Source organism: Perissodus microlepis, chromosome 10 (assembly GCF_051167445.1).
Source record: "Perissodus microlepis isolate ML-2025 ecotype Zambia chromosome 10, ASM5116744v1, whole genome shotgun sequence".
NCBI lineage: Eukaryota > Metazoa > Chordata > Actinopteri > Cichliformes > Cichlidae > Perissodus > Perissodus microlepis.
The window spans coordinates 31,136,275-31,162,690 of NC_140470.1; the positions used below are offsets into that span (position 1 = coordinate 31,136,275).

Here is a 26,416-nt window from a genome sequence, read left to right on the forward strand (position 1 = left end):
TGATATTTTGGTTTCACAATCGCCCTTTAATAAAAAGATCCTTCACACGAGACATTGATAAATGAGTCGAACACAATGATTTCCCCGTCCCATGTTTGATTTAATAAGTGTTATGGAAAAATAACTCTTCCGGTTCACTGAGTTCAGACTGCCGAGGTTCATCTTCAGGCTTCCCCTCGTTCTGAACTCTGACATCACATCCTCTCGACCGGGGTCAGACCCAGGATATCAAAGCTTTTGGCCATGATGGCTGCAGTGGCTTCGCAGAGCAGCATCCTCCACATGTTGATCTTGATCACCTCACCTGAAAAGGTAAAAGCAGACAAACGGAGGAAATCAAAGGCGTGTTTGAGTTTATATCTCTTGAACTATCTGATTATTTTCTCAGTAAATACGCATTTTACAAAAGTGCTAGCACAAACCAATCCCATGATGAGTGTTTAACAGGACTTTATTTCCCCATTTTTTGTCCTTATGTAGAGGATAAGAAATAACAAGGCAGCTAAAAGATACAAATTCTGAAACAAAATAAAATTAAGGCGGCGATGATGGAAAAAAAGACAGAATAATAAACAGAGGTGAGGTGAGACTGAAGCGGTCAGAGGTGCACTAGACAGCGAGACTAATAAACAACAAAAAGATCAGAGGGCGCGTTTAATGATGCCGCCATCACCCGGCAGCATCAAATAAAAATCAGTGACCTGAACATCTGCATCCGCACACAGCAGCCGTGACAGCCTCGCACTGTCAGACGGAGAAGAAATCCAATAGAAATTAAGTCGGTAATGAGCAGCAGAGGAGCGTTACACAGAAAAGGTCGTTAAAGGGGCGTGAACGTGGACCCAAACAAGCCGACATCCCGGTGTGCGGTGATGCGACAAGGATGGAGACAGGAGAAGATTTTTTTTCCATTTAGTAATTAAACACACACTGGTCTGTGGATCGCCATTTTAAGGTCCAATTTCACTATTTTCACCATTTTCTCCATCTTGATTTGTTGAAGCCGGCAGTGATCATGTTCCAATGAGAAGGTGGAGTTACTCTTAGGTCACTCTTACTAACAGGTTGAACGAACTCTGCCAGTTTAAAAGATGATAATGGACCCAGCAAAGTGCTTCAAAGCTGCATTCTATTTAACAACCACCAGAGGGCGACTGTTCTGGCTGGAGAAAGAATTGCAGCCCTCGGCTGTGAAGGTTCTCAGTCATCCAGGTCATGGTAGTCTAAAGAGCTTGGAAAGAAAAACTTCTGGACTTCTTTAAGTTGCTTGAAGACGTTTCAGCTCTCATCTGAGAAGCTTCTTCAGTTCTAAGGTCAAATGGTGGAGAGTCCCAGATTTAAGCCCTGTGGGAGTTTCCCCCAAGGGGGTCACGAACCCCCTAGCCCCACCGTATCATGTGATTTCTTGAGGTCAAGCTGGTCTTCAAGCAACTTAAAGAAGTGCAGACGCTTTTCTCCAAGCTTTTTAGAATTCCAGCCCTCGGCTCCTGGGATTTGTCCTCGGCCAACACTTTCCTTTAACATCAATCTCAAACTGAAAGCAAGGCCGCTCTATGATCCGCACACAGAATCGCAGGCTTTGTTTGTCCATCTCCAAAACAGATCGTGTAACGTCATTACAAAGAAACGTTGCTGTAGTAAATCTAAGAAATCCACCAGCAAGGCGCTCTGGGCTTGAACGACCTTACACTGGTGTAGGCTTTAAGCCGTGGGCTCTTTGTTAGCAGGAAGGCTGTACAATGAGTCAGACCTCAGCTCAGACTAACAGTCCAGACATCCTCTCTCTCATCAGGATTCACTGACGACCTGCAACACATTGATTCCTTCTGCAAAAGCAACAGTGAAAAGTCGAAAATTCAAACCCTTCTTTACAGCTTCATACCAAACAGTCGGGTCTGGATCCTTTGGCCATCCAATAGGACCTTGGCTCAAACTTTTGTTCTGACTACATTATGCCAAGTTTATTATTTCAAAGTTTGGACAGCTTTGGTTTTGTTTTACAATTTAGGACACAGAAAAGAAAACCGAAGAATTTAAGTACTTTAGAAACACAACTTGGAGTAACTTTTAAAAGCACATTCTGAGAGGAAAGGACGTCATATCAAACCAAACTCTGAATATTCAAATCAAAGTGAAGAAAAAAAACGATCATCGGATGCACTAAACAACCAACACGCAAACACAAAACTGAAGTTTGGATCCTGACCAGAGAGTTGTCCCCCTGAAACCGATCTAAACTTCGACCCAGCTCACCCGTCTGCCGGTCCTTCTCCACGCAGTAGCAGCTGTCGTAGAACTCTGTGAAGGTGGTGGCGAGCTCGTACAGGTAGTCGCACAGCGTATGGAGGAGCAGGTCGTCCAGAATCTTCTGCAGGATCTCCGGGAAACGCTGGATGCACTTCCCCAACTTCCACTCCTTGTCGTGGTCCAAGAGGATCTCCGTGGTCTCTGCCGCCTTCTTCAGCGTGGCCTCGTCGATTTTGGCCAGACGGGTGATGGACCTGCGAGAGGAAAACAAACGTTTAAAAACCAGTTAAAGAGTCCAGGCTAAAAAGAAAACGACTGGGAGGGCTGTGCTGTCTAACACCTATAGCCTCAAATAGTTAATAGTTATGAGACGGGTAAATCTACTACAAAGGACCATGAAAATGCTCAGAACCAACACATGATGATCTCCAGCAGTTTAAAAAAACCGTAAGAAACAGTTGTGATTTTGTGAAGAGCTCAACAAAGACTTAATTTTAAAGGCAGATACCAAATATAATTGTTCTGTGACATTCAGGAGATTATCAGAGCAACAAATGATGGACAAACCAAGTCCTGAGACTGTTTATTACAAACATCGGCATGAATCAGTTCAACTCAAAGACTAATCGGCTTTTACTTGTGATGGTTTTGACATTTAAAGCAGGGAGAGTCGCAGTGGTTAGCTCCAGTATCCTGCACTCTCATTGGTTGTTGACCACTCCAAAGTTGGTTTAACTCAGGACCCGCCTACTTCATATGAACAGCGGTTATTCTGCTCAACGTGACTTTAAATCACTAAATATCAATGACCTTCGACGGTTTCCACGTCACTGGTCACCAAAACCCTTTCACACGCCCCCGATCTCCTGCTGGTGATATGATGAGAACTCTGTTTTGGAAAAAATGTATAAAACAAGTCAAACCGGTCTGATTCTCCAAGCATCCACTCGGCCACAGTTATCCCATCGTGTTCCCAATAACGATCCATCTTTTATCCACAATCAAACCAAGCAGAAGCCGGCTTATAAAAATGACCCGTTGATAGTTCATCGTTTTCTCTTTTTATCCTCCACCTCAACAATGAATAAACCAATTTTAGGAAAATACATGAAAGAAGTGATGTTGGGGTTCATGTTGAGGAAACCCAACATCTCCTAAAACACTGATTAAGCTCAGTTTTTTTCCTTCTGTGTCCATGTTCAGTTAAACTGGACGGCCCAGCTCAGGGTTTTAAGTTCTGCTTCTGTCCATTTTTCTCTCTTCTTCTCTGAATCTTGAACAGCACAGCAGGGGGCAGCTGCCGTCACTGAGTGCTCTATTGACTGAACGCACGAACATCGAATCCTCTCGGGCGAGCCTGCTCACCCCTCCCGGTTGGAGGGAAAAAAAAAAAAAAAAAAAAAAGAGAGAGAGGGAGAGGGGATCAATCCTTTGCCGGGCGCTCTGCCACCCCGACTAACTCCTCCGGGAAGCTGGAGAGGAAGATCAGTGCAGCTCTTGTGCAGCCTGGAGACGCTTAGTCGATGGAGGGGATAAGGGTGAGGACAAATTGGTTGGGTCTCACTGAGTGGAAATACCCCAAAGACTAATCCCAAGCCACAACGATCGCGGAGGGTCTGGCGAGGCCAATCTGATACGAGTAATGAAAGTATACTGGTGCTGATGGGAGGTTCTCGTACAGGACAGACGAGAAAAATGGAGGCACTTGATTTAACTTTCAGGATAGTTTCAGTGTCCTAAACTCAGGGTCAAGCAATAGTTCATATAACCGATGGACAGATTACTAAACAGACCGGCTTCTGCATTGCTACATAACTAATCAGTCACTACTGTTAAAAGAGGCTGTTAGCAGCAACGCCGCTCGTTATTTTACACTGGGTTTGATGGGCTGCATGAAAAGAGATGCAACAGAGGCGCAAAGCTGCAACTTTTCACTTTATCTCTGGATTTAGTCCGAATCTGAATCTTCCAGGTGTAAAGTGAAGCCAAGACTAACTAAGGTCGTCTCAGTGACTGTGAAATGCCAAGACTGCTGGAGAAGACTGAGGTGGCACAAAGACAGGATGGAGTGGGCCACCGAGGTTAAATGTGGAACTCCTGGTACTCAGCCGGGACTCGTCATCCATTCATCTAAGACTTTCAAACCTTTCCTGTCAGCAAATAACTTTGAGCCCTGAGTACACATGTTTAATTTACCTCAGTTTTCATGTGCACTTCAGTAAGGTTACAAACACTCAACACTCCATTAGCTCCTTTAGGGCTGTATAACAGATCAGGTCTTCCGATTTGTCCACGCTCATTTTAGATCCAGGCTGTTCTAAACTTCAGAACTCGTCTAAATCTATATGGTATTTTTATCCTTGTGTGCTTGACTGTCTGCTGGAACAGGTGCACTTCTTAAATCTTTTTTATCTAAACTGTAAGTATTAAAAGTTGTAGTGAACCCTGACCTGATGCGGGTGAAGGCGTAGAGGAGATACGCCGCCGTGTTGCCTCGGTCGTCCAGCATCTTATCAAACGAGAAGACGTAGTCGTTGTTGCGGTTGTGGGAGAGGTCGGCGTATTTGATGCAGCCGAAGGCGACGGCCCTCTGAGCCTTCGTGAGCTCCTCTGGAGTCAGGACCTGCAGAAAGAAGATTTTTTTTTTTATTAAAAGCAGACAATCTCTCCCCATCGCCGTCTTCGCCCGGCGTGCTTTATGGCATTAAAAATGCTGATAAGTGTCGTTTTAATCAGCTTGTAATTACTGAAGGCAGTGCTTCACCTTCTGCTTCCAACAGTTAAACCAGTGAGATGAATTTAATCCAAATAATGAAACCAATTTACAATCCTCAGGCAGAGATTAAATTGACTTATTGAGTCATAGCCTTCCCTTGAATCTGTGTGTGACGTGTTTGATACCGTAGGGAGTGAAGAGGAGGATTATGAAGATTTCGTGATAGTGATTAAAAAAAAAAAAAAAAAAAAAAAAAAAAAAAAAAAAAAAAAACTGCAGTCAAGCAGAACACAGCAGATAGAAGAAGTGACGTGACAGGACAAAGATTAATGGCACAGGAGGTGAAAACAGGGCTGCGAGTAACGGGCAGGTTAGATTTGGAACAAATGGCCACTTTTCCACTGCGGAAACTTCCAACGTTTACACAAACTGGCCTTCGTCGGCTCCTCCAGCTGTTCCCACTGTTACATACGATCAACTGAACTTTCAAATCCTTTTGAGATAGCTTCGACTGAAACACCAAAATAGAGCTCGAAAAAAACAAAGATAAATATGATGGGAATACTGGTCACGTAACGTAACTCGGGCTCTATGACCAGAGGTGCACAGAGATGACCGGGTTCAAGCTTTTCCGGCCGATGTGCCAGGAGGACATTTGTCTAGCTTCTGATTTTTTTCAGATAATATGGAAATTAACTGTGAAAATATCCTGCAGTCTACATAAACAGAAATTCACATTAACTACGTATATTCAGGGTTTGAAATAGGGTCGGGCGATATTTTACAACAAGCGTCAGTCCAATAATCGACGATGGGGGTTATATTCACGCATGCGCAGACTTTTGATGGGCGGAGCAATGTAATCATGCACGGATTGATTTGTGCATTTACAACACAGAAGAAGTCCAAACATGGACGAACTAATTTCCCCCAAAAAATTAGTGCCGTCAGTGTTAACTCATTAATGTGGCATTAACGCGGTCATCACCATTAACGCCATTAAAATTTTTAACACACTCAACCCATCTGGAGCGCAGAAACTTTGGACAAACTGCCCGAAATGTGTTGACAGAGACATTTCAGGGATTTTGACTCAGTCTGTGCTCCAGACGGGTTGTTAATCACATTAGTTGTGATGATGGTGCGTTAACGCTGACAGCACTAAAAAAGAAATATAAAAGTTGCCAATTTGGGATTTCTTTGGCTTTAAACTAGATGAAAAAGGTAAACCTAAGGATGTAACCAAAGCAGTGTGCCGCTTGTGCAGACGTATAGCGAGCAAAGTACTCAAACACGACTAACTTTTTTCTTCTCTTGACTGCTTCCATTAGCTCCATCATTATTAGCAAACTGACTCATGGGCAAATAAATAAATCGCCCTTGTAAAAACGGCCGCCGATAGTCGATATATTTGTCCAATCGCCAAACTCTACTTTGCAGTCACTCTGCTTTTCTAAATTAGATCCACGAGTCTGAGAGTGACTGCAGTGAGGTGGACTGTGATTGTTTGTAGACAGGTTGCCTCCCACAATGCAACCTGTGCAATCAGCTTATGACCCAAAGTGGTCGAACAGCGAGTGGTCGAGTGTAAACCTCTGGTTGAACAGCTGGTTACAACATTGAACATGCGATCGCTTATTTTTCCTGAACAGAAAGACAAATCAAGCACTAAAACCTGCAGTTCCGCTAATGTCCACTAGAGGCCGCCTCCAAAAGTGAGTCAGTCCCCATAGACTGCCATGTTAAGATGACCAACCTTACAGCCGTAAATAAATCTTCACAGCCAGCTATAAAATACAGTTTTGGTCTCCATCAATACTTTCCACCTTCAACAACTACAATGGGTGAATTGTTGTAATTATTCCCAGCGGAGGAACAATTCTGGGCTTTGAGATTCTGGAATATAAAAATGTAAACATAAATATTTTATGAAATGATTGCAGTAAATGTTTTTAATCATCCTGGCATTCACAGACATTTGTCTCCCGGTCGAATCTTCCATTTTCACTCCATTTATGAACCAAATCCTAAATTCAAATCCTCCTCCTCCTGCAGAGCCTCTAAAAGACATCAATGTGTTTTCAAAATTACCGCAGCAGATACAAGGTTTTCTCATTTTTGTCCCATCTTTTCAAAAGTGTCGAGGGGAAAAAGTTTGAAGTGGAAATTTCTGAAATGATCTATAAAAATATGAATCTTTAAAACTCTGCCTTCCCCTCCTTTCATTGCATTCTGCCCTGAATCTTAATCCCATCTTTCAAACGGGGCTTGATGTTCTTTTATTTAGTACTAGAAGGTGTATGTTACTTCGCTGAGCTCTCAGAGTGGCTCCAAAGAAACAATAGATCTCATCCCCCTGGTAGCTGTGACCTCCTGATTCAAGGACAAACCTTCAATATAAAATCTTGGATCCTTTATTGAATTACAGCAGAACAGAGCGAGCTCTGAGAGTTTAAAGGGAAGCCTCTATAATCCAAGACTGAGAAGCCTCTACTCTAAGAGTGTAGGAGAAAATAAATTGCCTTAAAGACATATTCAGACGTTTAATAAGCTGGAGCCAGAAGTACTCGACAACTGGTCCAAAGACTAGCCAACTGATTACTCGTCTTATCAAAGAAAGGCACTTTATTTTAATTCTCTTTGTATTTAGTCAGAAATTAAACATATTTATCACCATTTTTTGCTCCTAATACACAATTATTTCTTTTAAATGAGATATCCTGATCAAGGGGTGCAGTGATTCTCCAAAGCCAGCGTCTGGGACGTACCACTTGTTTCTTTAGAAGAGGGTCAGTGACATAAAACAGGCCTGACCCATTTTTCTGATGTGTTTATATTAACATTTACTCAGATTACATGCACATCTTTGGAGTAAGTTTTACTTATATGTGGAGCTGCTGTTTTGAAACTAGGGCTGCCACAAATGATTATTTTGATAGTCGACTAGTCAGATCATCATCCATTGAGCGTAAAACGTACAGCTTATTGCACCAGCAGCATCTGCTCTTATATAACTATCATTAGCTTACAGCTTTAAGTGTTTAAGGTATGTGCTAACTAAAAATAAAGACAAGATGATAGTTTATTAAATTTAAATTAAATTTGCAGATCGTTTCGGTGAAGTTTAATAAACTCCTTGCTATCTAAAATACAAGGGGACACCGGAGTATATTCTCGAGCATCTCACACTTCTGATAATCAGCTGTCTGCTTGACGTTTATGCAGCTGTGTAAAAACTATAACTTTAATCTCAGCCAAACCGATTTACTCAGGAACAAATAAAACACTGAAAAAAACCAAACAATAACATTTTTAAGTTATCTAAGTGACTTATATATGTTTAACCTGAGTAGCGAAAGACTGTGCTGGGTTTGAAAACGATTTGCCGGGAGTCCGGTGTTCTCACGGCTCTATCGAGCCTTGCCCCCAGCTAGCTATCGAGCTAGTGGCTAACAGACGTCTCCGAAAACGTCGGAGCGCTTTTGAAAGTATGTGGTGTCTTGACATTCTCATTACATTCTCACCTGAAAATATATCAAACGTTTATTTTGTGACCCAGAAAGAGTAATAAGAGTAATATTAAAACTAACTAGCTGCCGCCATTGTTGGAAACTGAGCTGGGCCGCGCTATGAATTCTGGGACACAGCTTCTTCTTCTTCTTCGGGGTTTAACGGCAGCTGGCATCCTTGTACATGCAGTGCTGCCATCTTCTGTTTCAGTCCGTTATTACACTCTTAAATCCTGCTACTTATTCCTGCGTCTTTTGGGATCTTACAAAGCTTCAAACGACGTGTCGACTATTAAATCAGTCGTCGACGATTTTGATAGTCGACTAATCGTGGCAGCCCTAGTTGAAACTTGAGCGAGGAAGACTGATGATCTTATTTTGATGTAGTAAGAGGAAGACAAACCATTGAAGAGTGTAGATTAGAGAAAATCCTAAATAAATTCAAACTCATGCACCCAATTCTTGTTTTAAAAGGTGAAGATAAAAATATATAAAGTAAAATATATACTAGAATCTTTAGAGGATCTAGTGTCGTTAGGTCCAGAACACCTGATTACCAGGTCATACAGCTTAACGGGGTGCTTTAGTGACCTTATCCACCATATCCAATCAAAACGAAGAACCAGGAATGAGAAATGCTAAAATAATCATAAATGTAAACCTTTCTGAGACCCTCAGAGTCCAGCAGAGCTATAGGTGGACGTTTTATGACCAAATGGGTTTTTGACTAATATTCTACTCAACCTGGCGACACGTTAGCGTTTTATGTACGTGCCTTGAAAATAAGACTGACGTTGAGTCACTAGAGCGACTAATCAGCTGAGCTGTTACATATACATGCAGCAGATTCTCAGACCAGTTTAATCGATCGCAGATGGCCTGAATGTTTGTCAGTGAAACACCTTTGCGATGCTGAACATACGTTAGCTGTGTGACTTTTTCAGAAAACCTGACCTCTGACCTGTGGTTTTAATTTGAATTTAATTCATAAACACTGCCTGATGCCTGCGCGGCGCTTCAGCCTGATGTGGTTGAAGGATTATTTTGAACAGTGAATCATGCAAAGCTACTTCACAAATAAAAATATGGAGCTAGAATGAGGAGAAGAGGCCCCATCATGCTTAGAAAGGTTCCTGCTCTGTACTACAAGCTAAAAAAAAAAAAAAAAAAAAAAAAACCCAAAAACTGAGTTGTAAACTCAACAATCGGTCCCTGCAGCGAGAAATTCTTACAGTCTGGTCTGAAAGGCGCTTTTCTAACAGCCACAAAAGGACAGGTCAGGGCCGGAGAGGCCAGGATGTGTGTTACACACGGGGCAGGATGAGACAGGAAGGGCCAGAAAATAACAGGAAATAAAAGCACCAAACAGAGAAGACAAAAAAATGAAGAGAGAGCAAAGTGTGAAACATCACAATTGCTGAAAACAAACATGAAGGAGCAGCAGTGTAAGAGAGCGGGCTGAGGTTCACGGAGGCCACGGCTGGGGTTTGTTTTTAATGAGGCCGGGTTAGCAGATGGTAGACGTGGGCACCGACCCAGACGGAGCGAGGAGCGCCGGGCCGGAGGGGCCTGCAGGGAAGCTGGCACCGGCTTCCGGCAACCTTCTCAGCATTAAAATTGCTGCAGTTCAACTGAAAGTCAGCGACTGTTTGTACCACACCTAGTGCTCCACATAATAACTTAACTGGGTCAGGTTCTCTTGTTTTTCTCCTCTTTTAAAAAAAAAAAAAAAAAAAAAAAAAAATCTCCCTGCAAGTTTAACATCACAGAAACACCTCAGCACCAGCAGGTGAGACACGGCGAGTCAAAGTAACGGGAACGTCGAGAGTCTCGCTGTGTGAGGCGGAGAGAGCGGCTAACGATGGCCCGGGGAGGGAAGAAAAGGATGTAAACAGGTATTTTCTGAGTTGAATCAGGCAGGAAACACTTCCCACCTCCAAACAACCAAACAAGCAGCTCTTAACGAGGTCCGGGCGAGCCGGTGATGGAGGATCAGGGCCGGGCGGCGGCGGCGGCGTGGTTTGGTTTGAGGAAACAAAGAGGAGGGAAAACCGGACGGGAAACACGCTGGCAGAAGTTTGTTTTTCTGAAGAATGACTTTAGAAAAAGGAAAATAAACAACTCGAGGCTCGAAAGACTCGAAGGACTCTCCGCTGACAAATGCTCAATCCACCGAAGATAAAAAAAACGTGAAGTCTGACATTCGTCTGAGCTTTGAGCCCTGAAATGGGATCGCTGGGTCATCAGTCAAAACGCAGAGGCGCTCAGCAGAGAGTCAGGAAGTTTATGACACAACTTCCTGCTTTATCTGTGCAAAAACTTTCATTTAACACAGAATATCTGCTGAACTCAAGCAAACTGAGGCAGTCAGCTTCCCTTTTACCCTCCACTAACCTCTGGTTTCCCATGATGCACTTTGCCTCTGTGTTTACACACCAGTCAGCTTTTTATCATTAGTTATTACTAATCTCCGTCCCTCTTCCACAGCGTCTTTGTCTTCCTCTCACCCCCAATGGTTCTGCCGCAGATGGCCCCGCCCCTCCCTGAGCCTGGTTCTGTTGGAGGTTTCTTCCTGTTAAAAGGGAGTTTTTCCTTCCTGCTGTCGCCAAAGTGCTCATAGGGGGTCATATGATTGTTGGGGTTTTCTCTGTATTACTGTTGGGTAGGACTCTTATATACACTTTACAGTACAACACACATAGTATACTATATAAATAAATCTGAAGGGAATATGAAGACTCACTATGGGAATGGATGTAAAGTAAGAAGAAGACGTGGAAAAACTTCAGAAACAAGGAAAAGTCAGAGCATCTAAAGCACGACCACATGGTGATGAACGTTAGCTTGTTTTTAGCGATGTCGTAGCTATATGAGCCGTTAGACGCACGTGTCACATGACTTTCACGCACTTCAGTTCAGGATCACCAGTTAGCCTAACGAGCACATCTTTGGACTGTGGGAGGACAAAGAAGGAAAAAATAAACATTTTCTGTGTGTTCTCCTAAATGTTGATGTTTTTAGTTAACAAAGCGAAGCGCTCGTCCCATCGAGCCTCTGCTCACCAAGCTTCACGTCTCCGGTCCGATTCCCCGCTTTTTAAAGCTCCACGTGTGTGTGGTGAATATTTAACCACGAGTCCTCCTGCTGATTCAAACTCGATCGATGGCGGAAAGTCTTTTTTTATTCTCCCTCCTGGGTTACAGTCTGCTGGAATAACTCCTGTTATTATGCTGATGTTATATCCATATTCTGTGTCAAATATTTTATCTTTTATAAGCAGACGTTTGAAGCGGCGAGGGACGCCGTCCAGCGAGTCGCTCATTAGTTCTTCCCCGAGCCCGGCTTTCGATTCGCTCCGACGAGGCTTATTTTACAGTAATGACCACCTCGCTCTACAGTAGCCATTAATTCTTCCCGCTCTCATCCCGCTCGGAGAGAGCCAAACTTGGGAGCTTTCTCATCTCGTCCAGACAGACTGAGGCTGAAACACCACCGCCCGGCTGTTTCCCTCTCATCCTCTCAGCCCTGTGTGGTCCTTTCATCCTCCTCTGCTCATGTGTGAGCTCAAACCTCTGCAAACACTTTTCCTCTCGACTGTTTTGAGTCATTAATCCAAACAAGAGCAGAACCGTTTGTGTCTGATTGGTCAATTTCACACTGATCGTCCGCTGATGAGTCAACAACAGGAAAACAATCATTCCGGTTTATAACCTGATCTGTTTTTCATGCCCTCTTTGAGCTCTCCACCTCCACCACACGTTAAAGGCACACGTTTAGAAGTAGCACCGGCTCTTCCTGCTCAGAATACACTGGTTACCCCATACTGGGCTGTACTGGGACCCCAGGTTTGGTCTGTTTAAAGATCCAATGGGATATTCCCATTGATAACCTGTTTTTTTATCTGAAGGCGATGTACCAAACTGTAATACTCAAACGTTACTCTCGGTCGGGTCCAGCAGCCTATTGACCGACCCGGGTCCAAAGAATGTGACGTTTCCTTATGTTTGAGCAGTGATCATGAGAAAAACGTTACATGCAGCTCGTTTTAAGGTCACGCAGGCCTGCAAGTTGTTATTGTATCTATTTTATAATAAGTTAAGGCCCAAAACATTTTTACTGATAATAATAAAAAACATTTGATGATTATTTGTCTGATTAATTCAGTCCATAATGTGGCCCCTGAGAAGCATATTTACGATGTAAGATGAGGAAAACATCCAATTTTCAATATTGTCGTTTTTAAAAATCTGACCTGTTACCTTCTTGTTGTGCCTACTTTCAAGTATTTGTAGTTAAATATAAAGGTAGATTATTTATTTATTAAAAATAAAATAAAATTATGTTTAATTACACCCGTGTTATGAAGTGTTACCTTTTGTCTTTTAATTTCTTTGTGCGCTTTTACTGTGTTTTTACTTGCTTTTCTTATGTTGGAGTGCTTTTGACCTCTCAGGGCCACCGTAGAAATCTTCTTGCTTACGTCATCTCGTGGAAATTATATCTGAGTTGAAATGCTCGTTGGCCAGTTAGTTACTCTAACTGGGACTGTTGTTGAGGGCCGTCCCAGTTTCTCGTGTGGAGCCCGAACTCCTCGCTGCCGTGTGAACAGGTGAGGATTTTCTTAAACTTCCCATCACGTTTTTGTTCTGCCGCGTCTGCAGCCTCACCTTGTCTCGCTCCTTCTCCTTCAGCTTGTCCATGGACCTCTTCAGTCCCTCGTCCAGCAGGTCCATCAGCCTCACCGTGTCTCCGGAACGAGTCTTAAACTTCTTCCTGTGGAGGAAACGGCAGAAACAGCGGCTCAGTGCGAGGACGACAAAAACCACCTGAAGGGGAACCAGTAGTGGAGCTGCTGCAGAGTTTCACATCCCCAACCTGAACCAGCAGAGGTTCCACTTCCTGTCTCCAATAATTATCATGACAGCAAACTATTAGATTATTTCTGCTCGCCTCGGGGCGATACATTTTGTACAATCAAGCAAATCAGCTAAGCATTACAAGCCGAGCATGAGCCAAAAATTTAATAACCCCCGCCTCCCCTCCCTCCTCTGTTTACTCGCAGCTATAACGGCTCCCCCCGTGGCTGCGTTAAGCTCTTATTGTCTGGATGAGCGATTATGAGAACAGCGTGATAAATTTCTAATGGAGTCTGCCGTGGTGCAGACATAGTGGGGCCAATTTACGCCCCCTCAGGTTACCGCGGGGCATTTAGCGGCACTTAGTTATGGCCTCCGCGAAGCGTAACGTCAGCCCGCCGCCTGAACCCGGCGCTTCTTCTCAGGTCGACTGATTAGGAATAAACAACAACGTGACAGATAAGCGGTCAAATCACAAATTTACTCACCAGCGATCGCTCACGACGACACGATAAAACCCAACGCTCAGAGACGAGGTGCTCCGGTGCTCAAACTGCATGACAAAAAAACCGGGAACGCGGCGGGAAAAATTTATCTGAGGTGTTAAAGTTTATGAACGTGATGACTTGGAATCTACAAATAGATAAAAGAGGAAGAAGAAACAAGAAAAGCAGGAGGAGGAGGCGTGGAAGAAAATGGAGGTTTAATATAAGCAGCGAGAGGACAAAAGAACAGAAGGACATAAAGACAGTGGAGGAAGAGTGAAATGAAAATGTTGAAGAACAAAAAGAATAAGGAGAAGCTCCAGAAAAGGGGAAAAAAAAAAAAAAAAAAATCAAAGAAAAAGTTAAAGCAGCGGCAGAAGAAAGAGAAAACGAGGAAATAAGTGGAAGAGGAGGAGGAAAATAGGAGGAAAGGGAGAAGGACGAGGAACGTAGGAGGAGGAGTAAACGAAGAGGAAAGATGGAGAAAGGAGGAAGACGCAATGGGAAGGAGAAAATGAAGGAAGCGAACGAGCACTACTGAAGGAGGAAATAAGTGGAGGAAGAGGAGGAGTTAAACAGAAGAACAGAAAATTTAATTAAACAAGCAGAAGAAGAACGAGAAGAAAGGAAGAGGAGGAGGAAGGAGACAAGTAAAGAAGATGAAAGAGGAGGAAGGAATAATAACAACACGGACTGAGTGAACTTTTTCATCACTGCTGTCCTCCTCTTGCTCCTCCTCTTGCTCCTCCTCTTGCTCCTCCTCCTCACATGCTGAGTAAGGCAGGCTCTGCGATTCGCTGCAAACGACTAAACTGTTTGTGGGGCAGTGGCTGAAAATCCTGCGTTTGATTCATCGACGCAGAAAAAAAAAACAAAATAAATAAAACGAGCCTTTATGTGAGCAGCAGGAAACAGGAAGTCTGCCCGTCTGGCGAGCAGAGACCTTGGATCTGAAGTCGGCTTTAGACACATTTTTTTTAAAACCCCAAAAAGCAGTTTTATTGTTTTAGCGTTTGTTACGTGTAGTTATTCATTTACTCGTTTACTTTGTGGCATTCCAAAACCGTCGCAGAGCGCCCTCTGGTGGACAAACTACATAACGCGGCTGCAGGGCGTTCCTCCCGGCTCTTCATTTATCAGCCAATCAGGTGGGCTCTCATACTTGAGCCCTATTTTAGAATTTTGACTTCCCTGACCATCCACGGATGAGGTCAGGGGCGGAGTTATAAGTGCGCAGTGGGCGTCGTCCAAGGGCAGGACCTAACCTTAACGTACACCTCTGCATTGAATCCATGTAGAAACTATGGCGTAGCCTTCGCGAGCGGTCGACACTAAAACACTAGTGGCAGGCTGTCCCCGGGGAGGCGGTCCTTTTAAACCTCAGAGTCGTCACATGATCCACCTCAGGTGCTTCAAACCCCACTCACACTTTGTCCCCAGTGACAATGCCCCACCCCTTTTTTCCACACCTTTGCTCAGCACTACCTCCCCAGTGTGTCTCCACCCGGTGATGTCATACCTGGCAACAGTCGGGTACCTGCGGTCCTCAAACAGCACTCAGAAAAACAAACTCTACTGTCAGAGCGTGTTTTGAACTCACTTGTCCTCCCCCAACACCACTCCAAAGCCAGCGTGCTCCACCCGGGTCACTTTGGGGTTGTACCAGCTGATCAGCTGAGCTGCGGCGAACACCACCTGGAAGTGCGTGCTCTGGAGGGGAAAACACACCCAAATCCAGTGAGAAACCCTCCAAACGTCATGTTTAGGAAAGAGACGGAGCTCAGAGTTAAATCCAAACCCTCTGTGGTCGCGTCTCCACCTACCTGTCCACTGTCAGTGACGTAGATGATGATGTCGGCCTGCTCTTCAAAGATTCGTTGGCGAATGGCCGCGAGGTCTGACGTGTCGTAGGTGTAGCCCCCGTCTGACTTGACGACGGTGAGGGGGATGGGCTGCCCTGGGGGGAAGACGACCTTACGACCCTCGTCGAGCTCCACCAGGCCTGAGGTGGAGATTTAAAAGGATGGAGGTGGTTTAATGAGAGGGGAAAGAAGGTCCAGTCAGTCCAAAAAAGACAAGGAGATAAAAACAGGAGGGCACCAAACATTCATGAGGCAATGCTGCCACCTGGTGGTGACACTCAGAAACTACAGGCTGCACTTTATTATCCACTGAAAGAGGAAAAACTGATTCTAGAAAGATTTCTATAAAAATCAGTGTGATCAAGGGAACAAATAAGCTCTATTTCTGGTAACCCTAAATGCTCAGAAATGCCCTCCGTGACCTTTGACCTGCTGCACACTGACCTTTCTTCTCAAACTCCTTCACCACCTCAACCATCAGGCCCTGGTAGTACGACTCTCCTCTCTCGATGAGCTTGATGTCCAGGCAGTCGTAAATTTTCTGAAACTCTGGAGAAATAAAAAAAAGAAATAATTAAAACCTGTCACGGCTGCTCTAAAGAGGGGGAGGAGCTTCAACGGGTTAAACCCTTTCTCGTGTCACATGACTAATTTAAGGCCAGCGGCTCTGAATCAGGGACGAGTGTTTCATTCCTGTTAGCATGAAAGGCTAAAACCCGACGTACCTTTCCTGGACACGTCACAGATGAGGTTCCAGGCTTTGATGAACTCCGGCTCTTTGCTCTGCAGTTTGACGACACACTGGTACGCCCGCTTCTTAAACTCCTCGTCCGTGTCAAAGCGCTTCTTTGACTCCTGAACGAGAGTACGAGAGACTGTCAGCTCCCTGGTTTCACTGTCACAGTCAAATCTGAGAAAACGTGTCTCCCACACAATAACTCCAGTTCATCTAATGAAGGCATGAAAACATTTTCCCCTCACACTGAATATGTTCAGAAGCCTCAGGGTCGGTTTAATTTGGGGCTTTTTTCTTATTTCTGCAGCATTTTTGAGCTTTAATAACTTCACAGTTACAGGAAACGTTGACATGAAACCTTCAGGGCTGAAGACACGTTTAAGCTGCACCAGATTAATGTCTGTACCCGAACATTTGATCAGTGTCATGAATGCAGAAACTTCAAAAAGTGCATTCTGGGCAAACTTTCACGGCTCGCATCACCATGTGGGACAGGTGGCTGTCCCAGGTCAACTTTCTGGCTCAAAGGAACAACGGCAGCCACATCTTTTTGTGTTTGAGCTGAAGTGACCAGCAGCCTCGCCTCTGTCAGTGCGCCCCAGGGCAGCTGTGGCTACAATGTAGCTGCCATCACCAGTGTGTGAATGTGTGGATGACTGAATGTAGTGTAAAGCGCTTTGGGGTCATAGGGACTAAGTAAGTGCAAAGTTATGATGGTTAAAAAACTGCACTTGGGGTAAAACCCTTAAAGGGCCCTAACCCCACATGGGATTTTCCCCAAAAGCAGCCTGATCACACACAGAGACGGGATGAACTGACTTTGTAGAAGGCCTGCAGGTCACTGATGGGAGGGGAGACGGTCAGGTAGTCCGGAAACATGTCCTGCAGGTGGGCGATCAGCATCCCAAACTGGGTACCCCAGTCCCCCACGTGGTTCAGCCTGCAGAAATAAAAACTAACATTAGATTTTATTTCTTGAAAGGTTTTTAACGTTCGCAGCTACGACACAGCGAGCACGGCCAAGCTGACCTGAGGACTTCGTATCCCAGAAACTCAAACAATCGGCACATGCTGTCCCCGATGATGGTGGAGCGCAGGTGACCCACGTGCATCTCTTTGGCGATGTTTGGAGATGAGAAATCCACCACCACCTGAATGCAACACAAACACACAGGAACTGATAAATGCAGACGCTGAGACAGGTAAACCCATCACAGGTGAACTCAAGAAGACCAGCTCCACGTTTTTATTCCTGGACTCTATCAGAGCAGCTTTGCATGAGTCATGGTTCATAATAAGCCTATTTTATGTTTGATCAGTGCCGTTTTGGTGTGTTTAATCAAATTTTTTGACATCTGCCATAAACCACACACGTTTTTACTTCCTGTCACAGCTTCAGTTTAAAAGCAATCTTCTTCTTTCCAGTGTTGCATTAATATTAACTTCTGTCTCTATAGAAAAAGCTTATTTTGGATTCTCCCTCATTCACATCCTCCACCTCTTTCTCTCTGCTTTTGTGAGCATACACATTTTTTTTTTTATGTCACACTTTATATGAATAATTTCAACTCCACACAGAAAAATGTGAACGTTACTTTTACAGCAACAAAATAATTAAATGAGTAAATGTGGTTCTTTATTTTTGTAACTGAAATAAATAAATTAATAAAATAATCTGTCCATTTTCTGGTTCCTGCTATATGAAACTGAGCTCCTCACCTCATCTCTGCGTCCAGATTGCCTTCACAGGAAGCTCATTTCTATAAGTTTTATGAAAATGTTTTATTTATTAAGAAAAAAAATTTAATTTTCCTTTTCACAACTTGTAAAAAATATTTAAAATGTGAACCTAAAATCTGCTGTAATTTGCTTTGATGTAAATCTATAAACTGTTATTGTTTGTGTGTGTTTGTGGAAGGCTTTTATTGTGAAAGGCAAGGACCGAAACAATAAAACTGGTGGGCGGGGCCTCTGTGGTACTCTCTTTGACATCACACAGAGCCAAGAGTAGAAAAAATGCGCGTGAAACTGTGTTGAATACCAGATAATTAGACACAAATAATTAAATCAAATGTTAAAAAAGGGATCAAAGACTTCAGAGGTTAACTAAAAAGGAAAAACATGGCAGGAAAATAACTTCAGCATGTGCACAGACCTTCTTCTTGGATGGCAGTGGCGGGGGTTGCACTCCGTTAATCAACAAGTTGCTCAGCTGTTTGGACACAAATGTCTTCTGCAGGTAGATGTTGATGAAACCTGAAAAAGAACTTTTTTTAGACTCACTTTTTAGTCATTTATTTACTCTTGTTTTAAATCTTTTAATATTTATACAAAACAAAGAATTATTTCTCTTTAAATATGTACACATTTGACAAGGTTCTAAATTAATTTAAATTAAACTAAACTAAACTAGAAAAAGTTGCATTTCCTGCAAAAATGCAGTGTGAATGCCGTGTAGTGGAAATCGGCTTACGAAAACAGCTGAAGAGGCTGAACTGTCTGCTGAAAACATGCTGCAATGGGCAGAGTGGAACCCAGCCCTCCTGCTCATCTCACTGAGCTAAAACACAGCTCAACCCGGCGAGCTAAATCAGCGATTACACTTGTAATGTGTTCCCATTCATCTCAATGGTCCAAAAAAAATTGCATAAAAAGCTTAATATTTAAAAAAGTATAAAGGTCATGAGCACCAAATGATATAGCTGGCATTAGCAGAAAGAGCTGAACAGTTTAAAATTTGAATGGGGAAAACTGTGGGAGTAGTTAACCAGCAAAGAAACGGAGCAACTAGAATAATAAGGTAGAAGAAGAATAAAGTTAAGAGAAACAGGAACTTAATAGCGTTCCTGTTACTATAATTGTGTGAATGCCGTGATGTCTTGTTGACATCATTAAAAGGCGGAGTCTCTACCTGGCCCCGCGACCTCAGTTTTCTGGACGAGTTCGTTGTCTGGAAGATTTGTGATAATCTTCTCTGCGATCTCCCTCGGGTTCATCTTTATCCCCTTTGCCTTCAGCATCTGCAACCCGACAGCCAGAGACGGTCTGAAGCAAAGCTTTTTAATCTGACCTGCTGACACCAGGACACACTGCACTGCTCCAATACAATCCTCTAATTTGACTCAATGCAGCTGCAGCTTTTAAAACTGTAAAAATCATAGTAAGCTATTATAAATCACAATAAGCAACCAGAAATGAAAATAAGCCACAATAATTCATAACAAGCCACCATAACAACCATAATTCACAACAAGCTACCATAGATCATAGTAAGCCATCATAAACCATTAACCATAAACTCGTCAGTTTTCGGGCGTGGCCGTCTAACCTGGGACATGCTCATGGCGCTGTTGCACTGGTAATCCCCAAACTTGGCCTGCTGGCTGGGCGCAATGGAAAGTGGCGGGTTGTCGAGCTCGGGGCAGGAGGCCCGGATGGCCTCGCCGAAGACCTCCTGAAGTCGCTGGTTGATGTTTAACATGGCTTTGCCGCGGTGACTCAGTGAGTCTTCCTGCAGACTCTGAGGACAGCACAGAAAGGTTTAATGGTTTTTCATCAATCTGCTTTTCTCAGGTTAAGATTAAAACGCCTCAGGACATCTTTCAGCAGAGCGTCACTCACCTTCTTCAGGATGTTGAGGCGGTACTTGAGTCGGGCGTTTTCCTCCCGCAGCTCTTCCAGGCGTGGAGACTGACTGAGGTTCTGGGAGTTTTCAAGATTTTTGATCTCTGCAGACAGACGCTGGATCTCTTGCTCCTAGATATCAAAATATTTCCATTTTCCAAGAAAGACACTGAGAAAGAAAGTTCCAACTGGAGCTGCTCAAGAAGCTTTAACGCGCTCCTATAAATAGTAAATATTTTTACACCGAGTTCCAGCCAGAGAAAATGCTTTAGGGTCTTAAATGCTGCCCATTTTTGTAAAAATACAATTTTTAAAAGGAACTGTGGAAGTATAAATATTTTTACCTCTATGGCTACGAGCATTACTTACATCAATGATCATTAAAAGAGGACCGAGTTAGCACCCTGTGGTACACTTCAGGAATTATAAAGACACATATATTCATAACCTTTAACAGTTTATACTCTGTTTCTGTATTTCACTGTTGATCTCTTATATATACCTGTGTTTTTGATATTTGTAAACTACTGTGCAAAAGTCTTGAGCCACCCCTAAATTTTTTAAAACTCTTTCTTTGGATATTAGCCGTTTCGTTTTTATTCCAATACACACACCTGACCATTATCAGATGTGGGGGGTGGGGTATGTGCTAAGCCAGTTAACATGACCATGAATCATTTAAGTATGAAACAAGGAACCTAATTCAACAAATGAATCAATGTAATTGCGAGCACTTAAGACTCACGTTCGGACTTCAATTACAACTTTGTTTTTTTAAATAACTTTAAACACATTTGTTTATTAGAAAAATAAATAAATTAAAAAAAACAGCCTTGGGTTATGTGAGATTAGACACACTTTCACTTTCTTCAGCTAACCAACATCTGCAGGCCTGCATTCTTTTTAACCCACATAATAAATGTTTTGACTCAGCAGAGAAACCTGCCAGTTGACTTTCTCCCATCAAATCTTCTCAGATCAGGTAGCTGATACATTTTCAAAGCAATTTTAAGGCAATACACAGAAAATAAGGAATTTAATGAGTTCCTGGATACGTGGTGGTCAGGTGGGTAAGCGAGAGAGCTCAGCAAATAATAACTGTATGTATAATGTATAAAAAGTTAATAATACATTTTAACAATTTCGACAGGGTGCACAGCGAAGTTAATAAAGCCAACTTAGACTAAAATTACACTTGAAAAACATTTTAGTTAAGAAAATAAAAATTAGAAAAACAAAATGAAACTAAACAATTTGTGAACTTGGAAAACTAAACTAAAATAAAAAATACATGTTTAGTTTTTCAACCTTGTCCCGGGGCTAGCGACTTTTCCAGTCGGGCTACCAAAATCTATCTCTGCGCTGCCCGTCGGGCTGTCAGAGGAAGGAAAAATATATGTCAATGCTTTTGCATTCTTTCGGAAATGTAGCTGGGTAATTATGTCATTGGCATCGGTGAGCCACTGTCAACATGTGACATATTGAAATCGCGTTTGAATTTGCGCTTGTTTTTTGCTTTCACTTTGCAATCGCACGAACTGTGTATAGAGAGCGACAGCACTGATTGGTGAGTGACGATAATTTGCGCACCAATTCCTCTGACATAGTCTTATCAATCGTTAGCTTACTATGCAAACATGACAAGTGAAATCTCCCGCAGCTTAAACATGTGAGAGGTTGATCGCGCAGAGAATCGCTGAGCGTTATGTGAGTGCGTGTGTAAAAGCAGCAGGATATATATTTTAGTTCTGCTCAGCCAAATAAGACAGGTCAGGGTGAAGAAGTGACCACAAAACGGAAAAGTTATGACAAATCAGACTATAAGGCAAAAAGAAAGTGCAGCTTTATGGTTTCATGGACAAAAGAATTTCTGTGGCTGCAATATGACGAGCTAAATAACCAGGGCTGCACATAAGTGGTCCGCAGGTGCGCATTCGCTGTCAAAATAAAAAACGCGCACAAGATAAGAAGTTGCAACGCGTGTTTGCGTACATAGGATTTTCTGGAGGAGGACAGACATTTGTTTAGAACTCTTAAAGATGTCGAAGAAGCTCCTTTAAGCAATTACTTTGGTTTTCCTCCACCTCCAAAGAAATGTCAGAAGGAGACCGAACCACAAAAGAAGCGCGTATTCTCGGAAAAGTGGTTGCAGGAGGTGAGCTGGCGTCAAACAAATGATGAACGCACAGAGATGTGGTGCAGAATGTGCCGTGAAAATCCCACTCTAGCGGACAAAAACACTGCCTTTTATATGGACGCAAACGCGCGTTGCAACATCTGGTGCGCGTCTTTTATTTTGACAGCGAATGCGCACATGCGGACCACTTATGCGCACCCGTGTAAATAACAATGTTCTGCCGGGTGTGTTGTTGGTTTTCCCTCGATTTCTGAGTCGACAAGCGCCTTTGTTACTGGGACCAGTCATTTTAAGAAAGGCCCCCATTAGAACCCATGAGAAATGTAAGAAATGCATTATTGCTCAGTCTGCAATATCTTTCCCAGAACAAACACCAATTGCAACTAACATACTAAAAATAAACCTGAAAAATCTGTTTAGAATAGCTACTATGTTGCAAAGAGTGAACTACCACTGGCACAATTTAGCAGTCTTTGCAAACTTCAAAAAGCAAATGGCCTCGATCTTGGTTCCACTTGCCTCTTACCCGTGACTTCAGTGGAAATTTCAAATTCAGGATCTGACACAGACTGATTCATGTCCTACACAGTTCTTACAAGTTCATAGAAATTTCTGTTCAATTAGAACCAAGTATTTGAGTTGATGATTGTAATTTTTATACAATGTTGTAATTTGTGTTTCAACAATTTTTTGATTAATGTTTTGTTTCCGTTACAATATTATACATTAAAGTATAATATTGTAACGGAAACAAAACATCAAAAAATTGCTCTTTATTTGGGCAACTTAAATTTATTTTGGGCTACCAAAAACTGAAGAGTCCCTGGCCGAAGGGCTACCAGGGACTTTGAAATTTTGCGAGCCCTGCTTGTAATATTTGTTATAACTTAGCTGATGAGGCTTTTATGAAATTTCAATGTCTGCAAGACTGAGAGTCAACTGCTTTCAAAAGAGAGAAGTAAAAGATTACAAACTAAACTAAAATTAAACGTTTCAAGCAATAAAAATTAAAATGAAGCAACCTGTTTTCAAAAACAACTGAACCTAAACTGAATTCAAAACTGAAAATGGCAACAAAGTAAAAAAAATAAGAAAATACAAAACTATCCTTCCACTAAAAGACCGACCACACAGCAGGACAACCTTCAGTACACCATATAACTGAGTAATTAATAACTACTCCTTATCAAACAATAAAGCGAGTTACTCTTTTTCCAGCAGCTTAGTTGCGCTGTGCAGTCTTCTGAAAGCAAAATGCAAAAACACCCACATCAAATTTACGCTTCAGTTTATTCAGTAAAAGCGTCTCGTTGCTTAACGTGTCCAAAATCAGATGAAAGCTCCACACAAAACAGAAGGAAAATTAGGAACCGACAACTTCACCTAAAGCCCACTGAACAGAAGTGAGCCTCGGAGTTCAGAAACACATCGCTGTTGTGACTTTTAAAGTCTAGCTCAGGTCGGGCTGGTGACACACCAACATCACACCACAGGACACCAACAAAGTGATAACAAAGCAGACCTTCAAGTCTTTAAAGCGCACATCCTTCACCAAAGCAAAACTGAAAGTATTTGTTTTACAATGTGTGCACAACAGCTCATGCAAGAAATGTTTTCATTGCAAACCAGAAAGACGAGCGCTCTTTAAGCTCCCATCAAACATGCGTTTAAATACCTGGTAACAGGAACTATTTCAGAAAGGCCTTAAAGAGTGGTACAGTTATAAATACACTGTTCAAAAGAATAAAGGAAGTTAGTTAAACTTCTGAATTATTGATGTTATCAGTTAGTATCAGAGGAGGTTTTTAATCAGGTTCAGCTGCTTTGGTGTTATTGACGTTCACCAGGTGCAACGATGAGACAACGCTCGCCTTATCCGACTGAACACCTCGGAGACGTTATGTTTCAGCCCGTCCAACGCCTCCAGGGTGAACCTCAGACTGAGCACAAGCTCGCTGACGCCCTGGTTAGATATCCAGCATGATTTTTTTTCCACATCTTTGTGTTTGTGAAAACACACCTGTTATTAAGGAAGGAAGGCTCAGGGTTTAAGTAATCAGCATCATGGGCTCATCCGATTAGAATAAGAATAAGCAGTCATCTAATCATTCACAGGGTTCTCCTTTTATTCTTCAAATCAATAAAGCAAAGAAGGAAGGAAGGAAAGACACACATGGACTGCCAATGCTGAAAGAAAACAGATTTGAGTTACTCATTACCTTAAACAACACATAAAATAAAAACCCAAACAGAACCTCACCTCTGCTGCCGCCCCGTGTGGGAGTGAAGAAAGAGTGAGCCAAAAGTGAATGCAGTCCTTATATATATAATGTGTGACAGGTGAGTGCAATTAAGGACAAGCACCACACCCAATCAAAGGTGAGAGAACTAAACAAGGTGCATCTGGTGAAGTGAGTGGGTGTGCTGGGATGTGCTAAAAGGTGGGTCTTTACAACAACACCTGATGTGTTTTCAAAGTGAATTAAAACCTGCTTAATCTCCACTAGAGGGCAGCAAACACCACCTTAATGCTTAGATTTCAAGGTAAGGACTGCTCATGTTTTTATATCAGATATTGGGTCTGTACATGTGACATTATGTTTTTTCATATTGTGAAACATGCTAGTAAACAAACTGAGGCAGACTAACTGTAATTTAAAGGCTGCATGAAAATCCTCACATATGTGACTCTGCAGGTCAGTGCAGGATAAACAGGTTACTTTGCTGCAATGTGGTGGATTTAAAGTGGAGAACAGTGTGTGACTGGTGCACAGTGGCTGTGGGTTCATGGTCACAGTTAGGTTTACATCAAGTGTAGCAGAGATTCATATAAAGTTTAGCTGATGATGCTGTGATTCTGACTGAATTCCACTATCATATTAACTTCATAACGTCTACTATAAACACAGCATAAACAGTGTAGTGTCAGTGTAGAGGATGGAAATCAGCCAGGACTACTATTGAAACATCTGCTCACATCTGGTTGAATTCAGTTGTGTACATCCACAGAGAGCAGCAGGTCAGCTGATCACAGCCTGTACACTAAGAAAATCTACTGGAGCTCTCAATAGAAATTATTATGAGTTGTGATTCTTTTCCCCACACAGAGGCATGACAACTGATTCCTCCACCTGCTGAATCCACTTTAACGCCTGACTGGACACATTTTCCTGTTTAAACACAAAGTCACCTTCTACAATGTAGGTAACACAAAATACAGCTTTCTTCTATTTTCCTTCAGATTCAAACTACAATTAGAATTAAAGAGTTTCTATTCCCAACGACTGATATTATTTTATCATTATGTTAATAAAGCACAAGGTTCAGTTAGCTTTGCATAAAAACAGGTGGTAAAAATGTCCTTCAAGGAGATACTTTTACTTTCTTACTAGTGCATTTCAAACTTGGTACTTTCACTTTTATTTTTAAAACAGGATTATCTGTACTTCTACTTAAGTACAGAATATGTCCTTACGGTGGGTGGGGTAATTTATTGATTCATATACATATCATATATCATAAAAACGGCGCTCCAAGCTCCCAAAAAGGAATGTGAAATATTTATTTTTCTGAAAAAATAAGTTTGATGCCAGGGTTAAGTAGAGAAAAATGTTCTCGCCAGACTCAATTTAAAAATCTTCCGATTTAACTCCTCCTTTCATTTTCAGTAGTCACTCATCTTTCTGGGCTCCACTGTGCACAGGTGATAGCCAGTCACATCTGGTAAGTTCGGCATATATGTGACTTACAATAACGAAGCACAGCTCTTTAACAAGTAAAAACTCTTCATGCCATTCCTCCTTCATGCGCTGTCAAAGCAGTGTCCTCGAACAAATCAAAGGGACCTCCGACTACAACAAGACACGTTTGATTTAACAAACTTAACCCGAATTTGACACTAATGCATAGATATTCAATCAAAGCATGTCTGGTTTACTCGACACTGCACCTATTAAATAAAAAGCCAAACAATCTTAAATTAGTACTTTTTTTCATTAAGTCTGGCAGAACTTTGGAATGTTGCTATCCGGCGGCAGGATGCGCATTTAGCCCTACAGCTCGCATTAACCGCTGACCTGTTGCTGCAGCCGGGCCGTGTACTCGGTCACAGGGTCTCCCATGTTCCTGAAGCTCTGCGGAGAAACTCTTCTGTCTGCTGGACTTGGAATCTCGTGGCTGACGAAATACAAACCGGAGGAAAGGAAGAAGCCCGTAACTTTACAGTCCACTTCCGGTGCCGGGGA

General features: G+C 42.6%; 1 protein-coding gene across 1 annotated transcript; it reads right to left on the bottom strand.

The window, feature by feature from the left end:
* rars1 (arginyl-tRNA synthetase 1) lies at positions 1 to 26,416 on the bottom strand. The gene is made up of 15 exons (XM_084940973.1): positions 26,249 to 26,416; positions 20,033 to 20,167; positions 19,740 to 19,931; positions 19,323 to 19,431; positions 18,567 to 18,667; positions 17,441 to 17,562; positions 17,231 to 17,351; positions 16,401 to 16,530; positions 16,120 to 16,224; positions 15,637 to 15,815; positions 15,414 to 15,523; positions 13,140 to 13,245; positions 4,698 to 4,870; positions 2,254 to 2,501; positions 1 to 304 (listed from the first exon to the last, which is right to left on the bottom strand). The coding sequence occupies exons 1-15, from the start codon at positions 26,291 to 26,293 to the stop codon at positions 195 to 197; spliced, it is 1,986 nt and encodes a 661-aa protein (XP_084797099.1). The 5' UTR covers positions 26,294 to 26,416; the 3' UTR covers positions 1 to 194.